Genomic DNA, 16,608 nt, shown 5'->3' on the forward strand with positions numbered 1-16,608 from the left:
TATTGTCATTAACAGAAACAGGCACCATTGTAATCCATACAGTTTTGCAATGAGAAATAACGTGTGTTTTGTTGTTGTTGTTTTACCCTTGTAGTGTAAAAACCCTTGATTCGGGATTTGTTGAACTCCTCAAGTATTTTCTGTATCTTTCTGGCTGTGAAAACATTTTCCGGTGCAGAAAGCTTGAGGAAGTGGTTGGTGGAAGTTTGGGTGAATATGACTGTTAACCAATGCTGGCTGCAGGCGAGGCAGTTTTCAGTGCATCTCATTGATTTGCTGAGCACACTTCTCAGATGTAATGGTTTTAATGGTGCCTGAAGGCTGCAACGGATCAGAAGGGCAGTAGACACCAGTGTCCAATGCCATCATTTGCTTCACATTTGGCTTTGCTTCCTCTTTGTTCAAGCACTGAACTGAGCCAGTGGTCATATACGATCGAGTTCCTGACACAAATCACAATCCAACTGAAAAATAGTTCATTGCTGTTCTACAGCGTCAAACAAGACGACAGTTAAAGATGACGGTTTGAGAAAAGATTGAAGCCAGCTCATGAGGCATGCACTCACTGAGCTTTCCCACCTTTCCAGTTTGCTTCAAGGGCCAGACAAACATTGCACGGCCTATACTGAGTTCTTTGGCAACTTCGCAGTTAGTAATAAGAGAATCAGCTTCAATCACTGCTCTCAGTTGGCCGCAGTCAACTTCCGCTGGTGGCCACTATGCTCACCTTCCTCTGCAGCTCTCCCCGAACCACTGCACTGCCTGCTCATTAGCAGTTCCTGTGCTGTACGCAGTATCGACATGAGTTGTCTCTGTTGCTTTAACAACCATTTTGATCTCAAGGAAGAAGGCAGTTTAAAGCCAGGCTGTGGTGGTGCATGCCTTTAATCCCCGCACTGGCAGAGGCAGGTAGATCTCTGTAAGTTCAAGGCCAGCCTGGTCTACAAAGAGAATTCCAGAACAGTCTGTCTTACAAACAAAACAAAACAAAAACAGAAACAAACAAAAAACAAAAAAAGAAAGCAGTTCAAATTTTTTTTTAGTTTAAAATCATTTTCATAATATGATGTAGGTGGGTCTTCTGCATTTCTGATGCTTTCATTGGTTAATTAATAAAGAAACTACTTGGCCTGATAGGTCAGAACATAGGTTGGTGGGGAAGACAGAACAGAATTGTGGGAGAAAGAAAGCAGAGGCAGGCAGACACCATAGCTCTCCTCTCCGAGATGGACGCCGGTTAGACTCGTCCCGGTAAGCCACAGTCAAGTGGCAATATGCATTAATAGAAATGGGATGAATCAATATGTAAGAGCTAGCCAATAAGAGGTTATAACTAATGGGCTAGGCAGTGTTTAAATGAATACAGTTTCTATGTAATTATTTCTGGTAAAGCTAGCCGGGTGGTGGGACGCAGCCTGCCACTCCTTTTGTAAAATAATATAAAATAAATATGAAATAAACAGAAAGTAATACATTATTAGCAAAAAATAAAATCAGAAAAGTTCATGAGAGTAATGTATAACAAAACCATAATCACTTAAGAATGCATTCCAATATCAAATGAAGAACTTTCAATAATGCAAAAACTGTAACCACTTTTGTACCAGCCTAATATTAACAAAAGGGAACCATATAAGAAGATACAACACAGATGAAAAATTCTCAATACTTGCAAGTTAAATTCAAGAATATACTAAGAAGATATATACCGTGACCAAGTTAGTTTCATTCCAGAGATACAAACATAGTTCAGCACACACAAATCAATAAATACATGACTACACATAAAAACACTTAAAGACATAAATCACATGATCATCATCAATAGATACATAAAGCACTTTTGACCAAGTTCAACAGTTCTCCATGATAAAAGTCATAGAGAAACTAGAAATAGAAGGAATATACCTCAGCACAACTTAGGCTGTGTCCAACAAACCTACAGCCAACACTGACCAGAATGAAAACAGAAATAAAAGCCTTTAATTGAAAATCAGAAACATGACGTGCTTTTCTACCCTTATCCAATGTAGTGCTTGAAGTCTTAATTAGAGCAAGATGAGAATTAGAAATAAAAGCAATAGAAGTAACAAAAAGCCAAACTATCCCAATGTGAAGACAATATAATTCTGTAGTTAAAAGATCCTAAAGCTCCACTGGGAAATTCTTAGATCTAAGGAACACTTTCAGCAAATTAGCAGCATACAAAATCTACATACAAAAATCAGTAGTTTTCCTATATACCAGTAATGAACCTGCCAAGAAAGAAGTGAGGGAGGAAAAGAGCCATTCACAATATCATAAAAAATAAATACTCCAGGAAGTCAAAGGCCTCTGCAATAAAATATTCAATTTTATTTAATGTGTGTATGTGTTTGTGTATGTATATGTGTGCATATGTATGTGTATGTACATGTGTGTATGGTGTATGCACATCTCATGTGCACTCCGAGGCCGGAGAAGATGTTCTATCATTCTAACATGACATGTTCTGTCATGTTCTATCATTCTCCATGGTATTCCCTTGAGACAGTTTCTCAATGAGTCTGGTACTGGGCAGGTGGATCCAAACCCCAGGAGTTCTCCTGTCTTTGCCCACCCCCAGCAATGCTGATACACAGGCCTATAACGCTGCACCTGCCTTTTTACATGGAGTCAGGGTTTTGAATTCAGATCCTCATGCTTATGTTGAAGCATTCTGAACCACCACTGAGCCGATGTTTTAAAGAGAAAGGTTATAACACTGAAGAAGGAAATTGAAGACACCAGAAGATCAAGAGATCAAGAGACTATCCATGCACATCTATCTAATTCTACAGATTCAACACACTTCCCATCATAATCCCAACATTCTTCACAGAACCAGATAAACAATCCTAAAATTCCTAGTAAGACAGCCACAAAACCTTCAACTTGCAGTTTGCGCCGCCTATAGAGTATTCTAGGACCAGAGTCTAGCAGAATTCTCATCAAAGAGACCAGAGAGACTTCATCCAGCAGCTGATGGGAGCAGATGCAGAGTCCCACAGTCAAACATTAGGCAGAGCTCGAGGAGTCCTGTGGAGCAGGGGGAGAAAGGATTGGAGGAACCAGAACCAGACAGGTCAGGGACACTACGAGAACATGGCCCTGCACAGAATCAACTGATGGGAACCATTACCTGGACATCCTGAGCATCATGAAATAATTCAGAACTCCCAGTAATATGCCTTCAGGCCTGATTTCCCCCCAGTCATTCTTGTACACCACAGTCAATCTTTTATACTGAAAGCCAATATTTTATTCCTTTATGTCCCCCACTCCAAGCAGACGTACTCCCCATTAAGTCAACTGTTGACTCTCACAGAGCAGCCTTGGTGGAGTAGAGGATAGGAAAGGTTAAAGCACCTGGGCAGACGGAGCCATCACTGGCCCTTCCTTGGCTTCCTTTTCCGCTGTTTCCCTGCAGTGCCCTTAGGACCCAGACACAAACGACTTGGGAGAGGAAAGCACCAGCCTTTACCCTGCATGACCTTGCACTCCCTCCCTCTTGAGGCTCCTGTCAACTGCAAAAGGAGCTAAGTGCAGGGCTTCCAGCTCCTCCACCCAGTGCTGGAGGAGCCACTAGGCTAGGCCCAGGATGCGGGGGCTAGGATGCTGGCGGGAGCCTCTAGGGAAGCACTTGCCACATGTCATCGGGTATTGGTGATATCAGAGGCCATGCCATAGGGAAGATGCAGGACTGATTTGAGACCAAACAACCGAAGATATGAGGACGTGTCCCACAGACACATGGACGGACTGCAGCTAAGGTTCAGAGAGAACTTTAGAATGAAAAAACAGAAGTCCCAAACAGGAGTGGCTGCATATGCCTGCAACCCTAGCAAATTAGAAGATGGCTGAAAGAGACTCACAAGTCTGAGGCCATGCTGAGTAACGTAGTGAGAGTAAGCCCGTCAAAATATTTTTTAAAATCTCACCTCCTAATCTCCTGCACGCTCCCATGGCCCGGGACATACTGGGTGCTGCTGACTTTGAGGAAACCATGCCGGCTCTCTCACAGCACCCAGGCACTGGCGAGGACGGCCATAGCAAGGGCAGAGAGAGACTGCACACTGACTGCTCTGAAAGGGAGAGACCTGTACTTTGCCATTTCTTACACTGAGAAAATGTAAGAGAGAAAGACTGTCCATTGTCACGAGATGACAGGACTGCCAGGTCTGCAAGACGGGACACCCGCATCGCACTTCATGTGGACTTTCCAGAAAAGCATATGTTAGGTCTAACAAAGCAGCTCACGAGTCCAGGCAATGCTCATTGCCCCACCACCACCCCCAATCTTGCTTCTAAACTGTGGATTTAATCCTCATGGGTAGGTAGCATTTGGTGAAATGTCTTCAATTTCATTGCAGGCCAAATTGTGGGTAAATTTAGTTCAAGTGGCACCTAAACCAGCAAGTGAAATATGTAGTAAGTTACTATGGTTATTGCTAATTTAAAAAATAATTAGAGAAAATAATGAGAAAACTATTTCCTCTCTCAAGGATTAGACATCTGTAAGCCGATACCAGTCTCCTTCCAGTGAACAAAATCTCTGTAATGAAGACAGAGAATTGTGGGTGCTTTATAAAGGTCATTTTGATTGGGGAACTTAATCAACCCAGTACTTATACCAGAACTTATCTTTGCTTTTATTGAACCTAAGTCGATTCCATAAAAGGAAAACTACATGTACATATCTTAATGTACTCATTCTAAGCAGAACATTATAAGTATCACAGCCAAATTAAGATTGAAGACCTGTTGATAATCACTTCTTGATTTCCAAAATTTCAAAACTCCACCCCACTTACTTGTCATTCAGATATGTGGTGCACAGACTTGTCATTCAGAGTCTTGGGAGCAGGGACCCAGCAGGAGAGTCAAACGCCCCCGTTATAGCATCCACAGGGAAGTGAATGCTCACAGCTTCCCTCGTGACATCATCCCTGCCATGAAATGCTGCTAAGTGGCCAGAGGGTTGAGACATGTGAACTCTGTTGTGAACTTCAGTAATGACACACGATGTACTTCCGGTTAACTGAGGTTACACTCTGGAACATCAACCACGTTGGCTAGAAATTAAACAACAGACTGACCCTTTCCTTGTTCAGGTGCCTCCAGATGAGCAGGTCATTCGCTGGTGCTGCCTTATCTCCCTGGTAGGCGGCATGAGCTGGGGTGTAGGGAGGTGCCCTTAGCTAACTTCCCAGAAGTCCTGCTCATCCTCTGGGGCTGCTAACCACTGGCTTCAAGAGGAGTCATAGTGAGCTGGATTTTCCTGTCTCCCTCTGGCCTTAGAGCTCCCACAGCTTTGAACAACAACTGGTGTTTTCATGTGACCCCGAACAAATGTTCTAGGGAAGAAATGGCCTCTTACCACTCAGATCTCTATGGTCTCTAAACTCAGGTTCTTTACAGATATGTGATAGGGTGGTGCACACTGCTAAGCCCAGTATTTGGGAGGCAGATGCAGGAAGGCCAGCTTGGTTTGCTTAGTAAAGAGATTTTGTCTAAAAACAAACAAACAAAATAAAGACAATGATTTCGCTGATATTTGTGCCAGCTAGTAGGAATAAATCCCACTCTGCCATTTGTATGACTCACGGCATACTGGGATTCTATTGCTGTGAAGAGACACCATGGCCATGACAACTCTTATAAAATAAAGCATTTACTTGGGGCTTGATAGAGTTTCAGAGGTTTAGTCTATTATTGTGATGGGGAACATGGCAACATGTGGACAGACACAGTAGCTGAGGGTTCTACATCTGGATCTGCAGGCAGCAGGAAGAGAGACTCTGGGACTGGCTTGGGCTTTTGAAACCCCAAAGCCCCGCCTCAGGGATACATTTTCTCCAACACAAGGTCACACCTCCTAATCTCTCTCAAGCAGCATCACTCGCTAATGAGAAAGCATTCAAAGATATGGCCCTATTCAAATCACCATAGATAGAACCTCTGTCGGGGCTGGATGTAGGGCCGCATTATACAGGCCCATGTTTTTACATTGAATGGCAGTCGAAATTCTGAGCGACCTGGCAAGAACAATTTGCACCTGCCACACAGAAAGTGGTCGCCTAGCCCTTTGATAGTGAGACGAACTGATGCCATCAAAGCAAGTGGTCAGGATATGCTAATGTTGCTCTGCTCCTTCTTTGTAATTTGGGAGGTCACCTGGGAAAGAGGTGTTAATTCATTCTACGTGACAAGAGCTGGCTTACAGAGCAGGAAGACAGATATGAAGATGTGACAAAATGGACATAGATAAGGTGTGGACATGGCCACAGAACTGATGCACAGGTTCTTGGAGCATTTATTATGGCTTCTAGTTTTGTGTTTTTATGGGATTCCTGTATGACAAATCTCTGAGAGAGAGAGAGAGAAAGAGAGAGAGAGAGAGAGAGAGAGAGAGAGAGAGAGAGAGAGAGAGAATATCTATATGTATTCTTTGTGCTTTTTATTTGGCTTTTTTTTCTTGTTTGTTTTGTGCTATTAAGTTTTGCTTTTGTTTTATTGTATTATTGCTGTTTAGATGCCTGGTTGTTGTCTAATGAGAGACAAAAAGGATTTGATTTGTATGGGAGGGGAGCAAGAGAGGATCTCAGAGAAGTTGGGGGAGGGGCTGTAATCAGAATAAATTGTATAAAAATGTTCTATTTTCAATCAAAGAAAAATAGAATATAAAACAACAACAACAACAACAACAACAACAACAACCTAACCAAACAAATAAGCAAACAAAACCCTGGATACCTCTCTAAGAGTAAATGAAGGGGAGTTAGTAGGCACAGCTGTACTGTTGGTAGGAGATACAGTTTCAAATGTTCTAGAGCACAGAACTTAAATAACTACAGTTGTAACCATTAATTGGATATTTCAAATTAGCTGGTAGAAAGGACTTTGATCCAAACACAAAAGAAGTGACAGATGGGAGATGTGCTAGTTACATTTTATACAGTGTTTTCAAATATCACCCATAATCTACGAAATGTACACACACTATATGCCAATTTAAAATGGAAAAAAGGAGAGTTTTGCTGCTGTTGTTTTGTTTTGTTTTTAAAAGAGTAGATGAGAAATCCAGTCTAAGGGAAGTCAGAAAGCATGGGGCTCCCACGTCAGGACCGACGGTGCTAGGACAGAAGCCCAAGTTCTTAGATTCCAACCTAGGGTTCCTCTGTTTGGAGAGTCAGTGAGCACATAGAGGGGAGGATTGGTAAGTAAAACCAGGAATCCTTAGCAACTGCCCATCTGGAAGTGGGCTCTAAAAGGCAGAACAGCATGGGAAGCCACATGAACCTGCCTTTCCCCAAGGGTTATGACTTAACGTCTCGCATGGGGCTGGAAGAGAAGTTCTGATGCTATGCCATTTCTAGATGCCTGTCTTTGATGCATAGCCAATACTAGCTCCCAGGGCTGGGGTACTTGCTGCCAAAGGTAGACGATCTGAGTTAGATATCTGGGACCCACATGGTAGAAGGAGAGAACCAACTCCACAAAGTTCTCCTCTTACTTCCACACAGGTGCTATGGACGTTGTGAAATATGACTTTAGCTCTGTAAAGATGAGTTGCATGTGTTTATGCTGCGTTCATTTAGCAGTGTAAAGACGTGTTGCTTTGCCTTCCGGGACACCTGATTAATCTAATAAAAAGCTGGACAGTCAACAGCTAGGCAAGGATAGACAGAGGGATAGATAGGCCTGGCGGGAAGAGAGAACAAAGTGGGGGGAGGATATCAACCTGGAGATAGGAGAGAATGAGAAGAAAATGAGGGAGAAAGAAGGGAGATGCCCCGGGCCAGCCAGCTGGGCACCTGCCAGCCAGCCAGACATGGAATAGGACGCACAGAATGAAAGAAAGGTAAAAAGTCCCAAGGCAAAATGCAGATGAAGAGAAACAGGTTAATTTAAGTTATAAAAGCTAGTGGGACAAGCATAAGATAATGAATATGAGTATTTATAAATAATATTAAGTCTCTATGTCATGATTTGGGAGCTCATTGGTGGCCCAAAAGAAAGCCTGCTACACACATGTAATTTGGTATGCTCTAACTTTTATACATAAATACATAAATGTAATAAAAAGTTGTTAGGGATGGTGGTACACACCTTTAGTACCAGTACTTGAGAGACAGAGGCAGGCAGATTTATGTGAGTTTGAGGCCAGCATGATCTAGCCAAGAATAGATAAATTATGAGTATATGTGGTGTACCAGTTACATTGTAGGATCTCGGACTCACACGCCAACCCACTTTGGAGCTTCTGATTCTGCCTGCCTGGTTTGGGATTTAGGAATCTAAATTCTCACCAAAGACTTGATGTGATTCTTATGATTGCCTTGATAAGGTAAACACATGTAGAATAGGACCAGCAGAGGTTTTTGGGAAGGGGTTATATGGCACTGATTTTATACATTCTAGGCCTCACAATCTTTGCTAAGATACTCAGCTTTGTAACTGGGGCACAAAAATAGTCATAGGTAACACATGAAAACCATATAGCTGTGATCCAATGAGTTCTATGGACAAATCATTTGTCCTCCTCCGTCCCACATCTAGAATGTTCCACTGACTCATGAATCCACACAGTTCTGCTATGGGTTGGCAAACAAACCCAAAGTGTGTTTTCTGAAGTGGGGAGAGAGTCCCCCATGTTTGAACAATGACAAGGCTTTGGGAAATCAAACCCAAAAATGGTTGTGCAATGACCACAGGAAAGTGGATACACAGGTGTTTTTAAGAAAGGAATGTGGTCCTGGGGGAATGGCTCAGAGACACACAGCACTTGCTGCTCCTCCAGAGGACTGAGGTTCAGGTCTCAGCACCTACACTTGATGAGTCACAACCCCTAGATCCAGGGAGTCAGATGCCTTCTGCTCTCCACAGGAACCTGCATGCATGTGGTGCACATAAACTCACACAGGCACACAAACGCACATAAAACTAAAAATGACTAAGTAAAGCCTACAAGAAAAATTTTTAATTTTCAAAAACAAACAGATAAATGACTAAACAGAATGAAAGAACTCACCAAAACACCAGTGTCTCAAGGAACGAAATCCCAACACTGGATGCGCCAACCACAACGATTCTGGCGTTAACAGTGACTTTCGGTTCTAAAGTTAATTTTCTGTTTGTGTGGTTTAAGGCATAACTCGGCTGCAAGAAAACAAAGAGAGAGAAAAAAACTTGAGGAAAATGTACCTGAATCAGTGCCCCAGATGAACAATTACAAGACATTACTAAGTTAACCCTGTGCAGGAAATCAAATCCAAAAATGGTCGTGCAATGGCCACAGGAAAGTGGATACACAGGTGTTTTTAAGAAAGGAATGTGGTCCTGGGGGAATGACTCAGAGGCACACAGCACTTGCTGCTCTTCCAGAGGACTGAAGTTCAGGTCTCAGCACCTACACCTGGTGAGTCACAACCTCTCACTCCAGATCCAGGGAGTCAGATGCCTTATGGTCTCCATGAGAATCTGCATGCATGTGGTGCACATAAACTCACTCTCTCTCTCTCTCTCTCTCTCTCTCTCTCTCTCTCTCTCACACACACACACACACACACACACAAATTGAAAATTAATAAATAAATATTTTTAAATCTAACAATATAGTAATTTGCTTAATATCTAAGCTCTGTCACAAAAAATGCTTGATTTTAATTTTTTGTCATATGGCAAGTATTTCATTAAGACCCACAGTTCTTAGTGATTAGAGATGGCAAGGTAAAACAATCTTACAAGACAGTCAAGTGATTCCCTGGGAATTGTGTTTCCGTCTTTCCTTACGTCCAAAGTTTTGAATGAAATTAAATTGTATTACTTGAAGCCAAAGATTTTCACTTATTCATCCCCACGCCTTTCATAGCATTTAACACAGGCAGCACCTTGTAGTCAGCAGATCCTTGACCGTGTTTGCTGAATGACAAAACTGTGTTGAATGCTAAGGGCTGTTCACTCTTCCAGGAGCCTCAGAATCAGAGAAGACTCTAAGAAGCACAGGACATAACCATGGTACCTTTAAAATCCATATTTGCAAAAAAAATGATCCTGATAAGTTGCTTGATTAATTATCCTGAAGAGGCTGAACAATAACAAAGACTTTACCGAGAGGGAGTGTGAGTCTGGTAGAAGGAGGCATGATTCTTGAAAGAAAATTATATGATACGCTGAAAGTCACTGGTTCTGTTTTTAATTCAATGCACACTTTCATTGGTTGATTTGGTGGCATTTGATACTATGTCCCTAGAGAATAATAATTACCACTGACTTCTCATAAGAAACCATGGAGGCCAGAGTCAGTGGAATGACTATATTAACATTAAATCAGCTGAAACTCATTCTCTGGATCAGAAGCTCACATCCTAGCAATTGAAATCCACATTTCATTTTCTCAAAATCCCAAGCTCTTAGGAGTTGGAAGTCCAGCAAGCTGATGGGAGAGTTCTATTTTAAACTGTGATCCTAGTCACCCTTTAGTGCCTTCGGTGTCACGGCCAGAGGCTTTGCCATTCATCAAGTAACATCCAAGATGGAGATAACCCCACAAAGGGATTTTAAACAAAGTTGGAAGCATCTAAACGCTCCATAATTAACATTGCTAGTGTCTCTTAGCATGTTTTGTTTCCTACGTCCACCTTTAAATTGACACCATAGGTTCTGGAAGAGACTGGATCCACATCCATCTTACGAAGGGGTCTAATGGATAAATCATAAAACCCTAACCCCTGCTCTTCAATTGGCCCAGCATAAACATGTGACCTGAGTTGGCCCATTCGGAGTAAAGTCAAAGCTTTCCTACTTTCTACTTCCTACACAGCCCAAGATGCAGATGGGAAGCCTTAAATGGCAAAGTCATCATAAAGAACTGGGGTTGGGACTCCAATAGAATCACAGAGAAATCATTCTCAACCACTTCCTGAAGCCCATGCTATCTTTGGATTCTTCAGTGACATAAGCAATGAGTATCAGTCACACACTACTATCCCAAGTGCTAAGAAATAAATCATTCCAAAATACACTAGCTTAAACCTGTCACTTATTCTTGCTCACAAAACTCGGGGTTAGCATGAAGTGAGATGATGTAGGTCGGATTCAGCTACAGCTGTCTCCATCATGTAGATTACTGATCAGCTTTGTCTGTCTGCCCTAGATAGATAGATAGATAGATAGACAGACAGACAGACAGACAAACAGATGACAGATAGATAGATAGATAGATAGATAGATAGATAGATAGATGAATGCTGGAAGAAAGAAGACAGGATAAAGCCATGTATCCTTGCCAGAGACAGATGCCTGAACTTTACCCGGTAAGCCACAGCTTTGTGGCAATATACAGATTAGTGGAGATGGGTTAAGTTAAAATATGAGTTAGCCAGAAATACACTTAAGCTATTGGTCAAACAGTATTGCAAATAATATGGTTTCTTTGTGATTATTTTGGGAGTCTGGACAGCTTGAAAATGAACAATCAGCCTCTTACAATAAATGGGCATACCAATGTGGGTAAGTAAATTCACATAAAACCTGAGAGGGCTTGGAAAGAAATTCTAGATACTAAAAAACAAAGTTTAGCTGAATATTTTTGGTGGGGGGAGATGGGCTCTGCTTACTGGGAGCATAATGCAGTTCCTTTAAAAGAGTTTTTTTCTGATTCACTGGTGGCAAAAAAAAGCCACACGGTTTTGAAAAGGTGATTTCCTGGGTCATGTTGTCAGTGAAAACTCTGGCTCTTTCAGAAGGCCAAGCATTTAAATGGGGTTTGTGGGCAGCCTGCTGAAAGTTTCTTGGTGGCAGCATGAGCCAATTGGTTATCAGAGTTGAGGTGGTGAGGATGGCTCCCACCCGGCTGTCTCAGAGGCAGTGTAAGACTTCTGCCATGTTGGACTGGGAGGAGCAAGCAAACAGGGCTGTATTTGCCCTAGCAATGTTTAGGTTTTTAAGAAGTGCTTAGTATTTTAAGAAGCCATCCTGGTCAGAAAAGAATTACAGGTACACAATAAGGACAGATTCAGACATAAAAGACCTCTAAATTAGACACAGTATATTTTAAAAATGTACATAGGCTTAGGAGAGAGAAAAAAGAATAAAGAGACAGTAAATACAATATAAAAGAGTACATTCAGTCATAGATTAAAGGAGTAAAGATAAAATAAATAGTAAACTAATAGAAAAAGTAATAGATTAAGAAAAATACGCCATGTAAAGATGGAATATAAACAGAGAGTCTGGATTATGTATATTATTGTGTTTTCTTTGATTTTTTTTGACTGTGAAGGAGTTAAGTAACCAACATATATACTTTAAAGGTATTTTGTTTTCAAAATTTGAGTCTAAGGAGATGTTGCTTTGGAAAAGAGGTTCTGCTTTTGTTTCCACAGAAGATGAGAACCTGTGGGTTAATTCCAGACTAATGTGGTTTGATGGACCAAGATCCCCTGAAAGGTCACTGTAAACACCCCCAAAAATTACCTTGTCCAACAAAAATCAGGAAGCAGTATGGAGAGAATTACACACAAATCCCCAAATATTGTTTATAAATGTTTGTTTACATTTAAAGGGGGATATGCTATAGAGATTTTCATTGTATGGATCTTGTTGTATTGATCCAAATTTAAGGTCAATATATATATTTGTGCAGCTCACTTAAAAATGTATGTATTGTTGTAAGGAGAGGGGACCCCACTTGGCTGTCCCAGCAGCCTGGCTAGCTTAACCCTGAAATAATCACACAGAAATTGTATTAATTAAAACACTGCTTGACCCATTTGCTCTAGCCTCTTATTGGCTAATTCTCACATCTTGATTTAACACATTTCTATTAATCTGCATATCGCCACGTGGCAGTGGCTTACTGGGAAAGATTCAGCACATGGAACCCTGGCAGCTCCATGGCGGCTCTCTCCCACTCTGCCTTTCTTCCTCCCAGCATCCAGTTCTGTCTTCTCTGCCTACCTAAGTTCTGCCTTATGAGGCCAAAGCAGTTTCTTTATTCATTAACCAATGAAAGCAACACATAAACAGAAGGACCTCCTACACCAATGTATAATTAAGAAATGTAGGTTAATAGAGTTATCTATAATAGTCAAGTTTGTAGTCATGTTAGTTAGGTTTTCTAAGTATATAGAGATATATTTCAGTTAGATATGTGTTCTTCAAATCTTTCAGAGACCTTCAGAATATGGCACTTAAAATATTTTAGAAACTTAGACTTTTCATGACAATGAGACACATCTGTTTCTGGTAGCATCAATCTACTTCAAGAGGATGATGGGCACTGAAGAGGCTCCTTATAGCATTGGTTAGCCATTTGGGCAAGAAACTGCTCTTGCCTGGACAGCTTGATTCTATGCTGTATGAAATGGGCATGTAGGACCCACAGAGAGATGACTGCTGAACTTGCTTAAAGGTGACATGGTCCTTTGTGGTTCCTGTTTCATGAAAGAGTCTGTCAGACATTCTGCAGGACACAGAAGAAAGTGACTGACAAACTGCCAATATAGGCAGAACTGTCTTTGAAATTTCATGCTTCATGGAAAAGTCTACTGGATACTATGGGCCAATATTGTTAGGTGCCCCAACAATACAAAATAACTTTGGGTGACTGTCCAGGCAGCAAGATGTCTCTGTTAATTCTAAAGTTTTGGAAGTTGCTTACAATGCACTTCCTGTTTACTTAGGTAATATTATATCCTTCTAGAGTCTTTGATGGAGTTGAAGAATATATAGTTATGATGAAAGATAAAATAGATATAAATATTGTAACTGTAATTTTTGATTAATAACTGTTTTGTTATATGTAATTTTACTATGTTAAAGTTAAAGCCTTCCTTTTTATTTAAACATAAAAGAGGAGATGATATAGGAAGTCCTTCTGTCTATGTGTTGCTTTTATTGGTTAATGAATAAAGAAACTGGCTTGGCCTGATAGGGTAGAGTAGACCTAGGTGGGGAAAACTAAGTTGAATGCTGGAAGAAAGAAGGCAGGGTCAGAGGAAAGTCATGTAGCCCTGCCAGAGACAATCACCAGAACTTTATCCAGTAAGCCAGTGGCGATACACAGATTAATGGAGATAGGTTAATTTAAGATATGAGTAAGTCAGAAATACACTTAAGCTATTGGCCAAACAGTATTGTAAATAATATGGTTTCTTTGCGATTATTTCGGGAGTCTGGGCAGCCAGGAAAAACAAACAAGCAGCCTCTTCCAACAGATAGATAGATAGATAGATAGATAGATAGATAGATAGATAGATAGATACATACATACATACATACATACATACATACATACATACGTACATAGGTAGATATTTGGTTAGGCATATCCCGCTCACTAAGAAGTTACATAATCCAAACTCCTCCTGATTCAATGATTAGGCCAGCACATTAAACATGTACTCTAGCTTGGCCTAATCAGAATGAAGCCCAGAGTTTTATAACTTCACAAGATGCAGATGTGAACCCAAAGTGGTTGCCTTATTCTCTACCCCACACCACTTCTGATGAGAGGCAACTGGTGCTTATTCCTATGGTAGCAATGGTAGACCTGTGAAAAAGGCAGGAAAATATCAGAGCTGCTTCCTATTTGCAGCCAAAACAAACCATATGCTGGAGTCCAGCCCTCCAGAAGATCACTCACCTCAAATGGAAGGACCCTAAGTCACACAGCAAGGGCATGGTCTAGGAAGGGATAAAAGTTGGGCAGGACAGCACTCGCTGCATTTCCTCAACCATTTAGGCCATTTTGTTTCTTGCATATGCAAATAAAAACTTCCCTAGGCTTGATAGATTTCTACATGAAAATAATAGAACATACATGTTCTTCAAATACATATCAGTTATGCAAGACATCAAGTTCACACTGACTTGTGTGGGTCTTCCAGGGTTCCATATGCCCTGGCCTCCTGTACTCAGCTTAATTTCCTAGACAAACAGACTATAGGTCCGCTTAGCCAGTCTCAGCTTCAGTGGTTCAGAGTAGAAAAGGTAGGAAATACAGAGGTTATTATGATGGCATCTCATCGCAGGTCTAATTAACAGACTTAAAATACGAGCGTCTTAATGGAGGTCAAAAGCCAAGCTTCCTCCCATTAGCAGGTAGGCTCAGATATTCTCTTCCACCGTGGGAAGTGTAAACTCTCACCGAACCATGGGCAGTAATGAAATTCCCTGCTAAATTAGACATCATTCATGAAATGGCTCCAGTATCACAGATACAAAGGCAGGCGGGATGAGCAGAATGGCTTTTGTTTCCCGCACAATAGTGGTAACACTAACAGCTGCCAGGCCTCAGAAATCACCTTCTAACTACTAAATATGCAGAGTGGCTTTGGGGTGTCAAGAGTTAGCGATCCGTACCAGGTAGGGGCAGAGCCTCAGAAGAGTGAACCTGTGTCACAAGGGTCCTCCTATAAACCCAATTTTGTCTCCAGTTTTGCTTAAAACACACCCATTGTCGGATAGGATGAACTTTCCTGAAGTGGGGGCGGTGGGAGCCATCTTTTTTAAATTAGTAGATGCAGTTACAAATGCCTCCAGATTTTTTTTCTGCCCAGCAGACAAGCCTCACTAGGTGACAAGGGCGAGAGAAGGCTGCTGCTTCTGCTTTTAAAGGGCGTGTTTTTCTTATAAGCACAGAGCAGGCTTTTGTTTAGAATCTTTCCTTTATGCTTCTTAAAACTGTTATGTAAGAAAACAGGTATGGCCAGGCAAGGCAGCGCATAGCTGTTAGCCAGTATACAGGAGGCTAAGGCCGGAGGACCACGAGTTCCAGGCCAGTCTGGACTACACAGCAAGATCCTTTCTCAAAAGAACAAGACAAAAAAACAGACAGGGAAGGCCCTCTGAGCCATGCCCACTGGTGTGTGTGTTTTTCACCCTGAGAATCTACCAAAAAAAATGCCTCATGAGTGGGAGGTCTATTGGGGCCTGATTACCTTAACAATAAAATCCAGTTGAAAGTCATCTATTGATACTGGTTTTACCTACTATTTTATTTTTAATATAGTCTCATGTAGCCCAGACTGGCTACAAATTTGCTATGCAGACAGACAAGGATGATCCTGAACTTCTGGCTCTCCTGTCTTCTCTTCCCGAGTGCTGGGATTACAGGTGTGTGACGGCACAGTTGTGTTTATGTCGTACTCAAAGCAACTCAAGTGTGTGCGTGTCAGACGAGCACTTTGCCAACTCAGCTACACCCCAGCCCTTTGGTTCATATTTCAAATATAGAAATTAAACGTGCCTTATAATCGAAATATTTCAAGAATAAGCTGAGGGACTGTGAGCTCATTATATCCATAACACACTGACGGGATGGATGGAAAGTCAGATTCTTCTCTCTCTCTGCATCATCTCGGGATGGCTCGGATTCTGTTTTTCTAATGGTGCTGAATTAAAATCTTAGACAAAAGGCTGGTTTCCTTTGGCAGGAAGGACTAACCACAGGCCACAACATATACACTAACCCTTTAAAGTTAAATGGTCTTTAAAATTGACATTGACTTTGGTAATGGCTTTAAAACATAAACTTTAAATTTCATCCCTGAAGTAGGAAAGGAAGTGATAATATGGGAGACC

The 16,608-nt window shown here is 41.4% G+C and overlaps 1 protein-coding gene across 3 annotated transcripts in view; it reads right to left on the minus strand.

The window, feature by feature from the left end:
• Cfap61 (cilia and flagella associated protein 61) overlaps positions 1-16,608 on the minus strand; it is a 290,445-nt gene that overhangs the window by 134,589 nt on the left and 139,248 nt on the right. For all 3 annotated transcript variants that reach the window (XM_087911144.1, XM_087911142.1, XM_087911143.1), the window contains one exon: positions 9,053-9,180. In XM_087911144.1, the coding sequence (XP_087767270.1) occupies positions 9,053-9,180 (128 nt within the window). The remainder of the gene's footprint in view (positions 1-9,052; positions 9,181-16,608) is intronic.

Source organism: Myodes glareolus, chromosome 10 (genome assembly GCF_982192425.1).
Source record: "Myodes glareolus chromosome 10, mMyoGla1.1, whole genome shotgun sequence".
NCBI lineage: Eukaryota > Metazoa > Chordata > Mammalia > Rodentia > Cricetidae > Myodes > Myodes glareolus.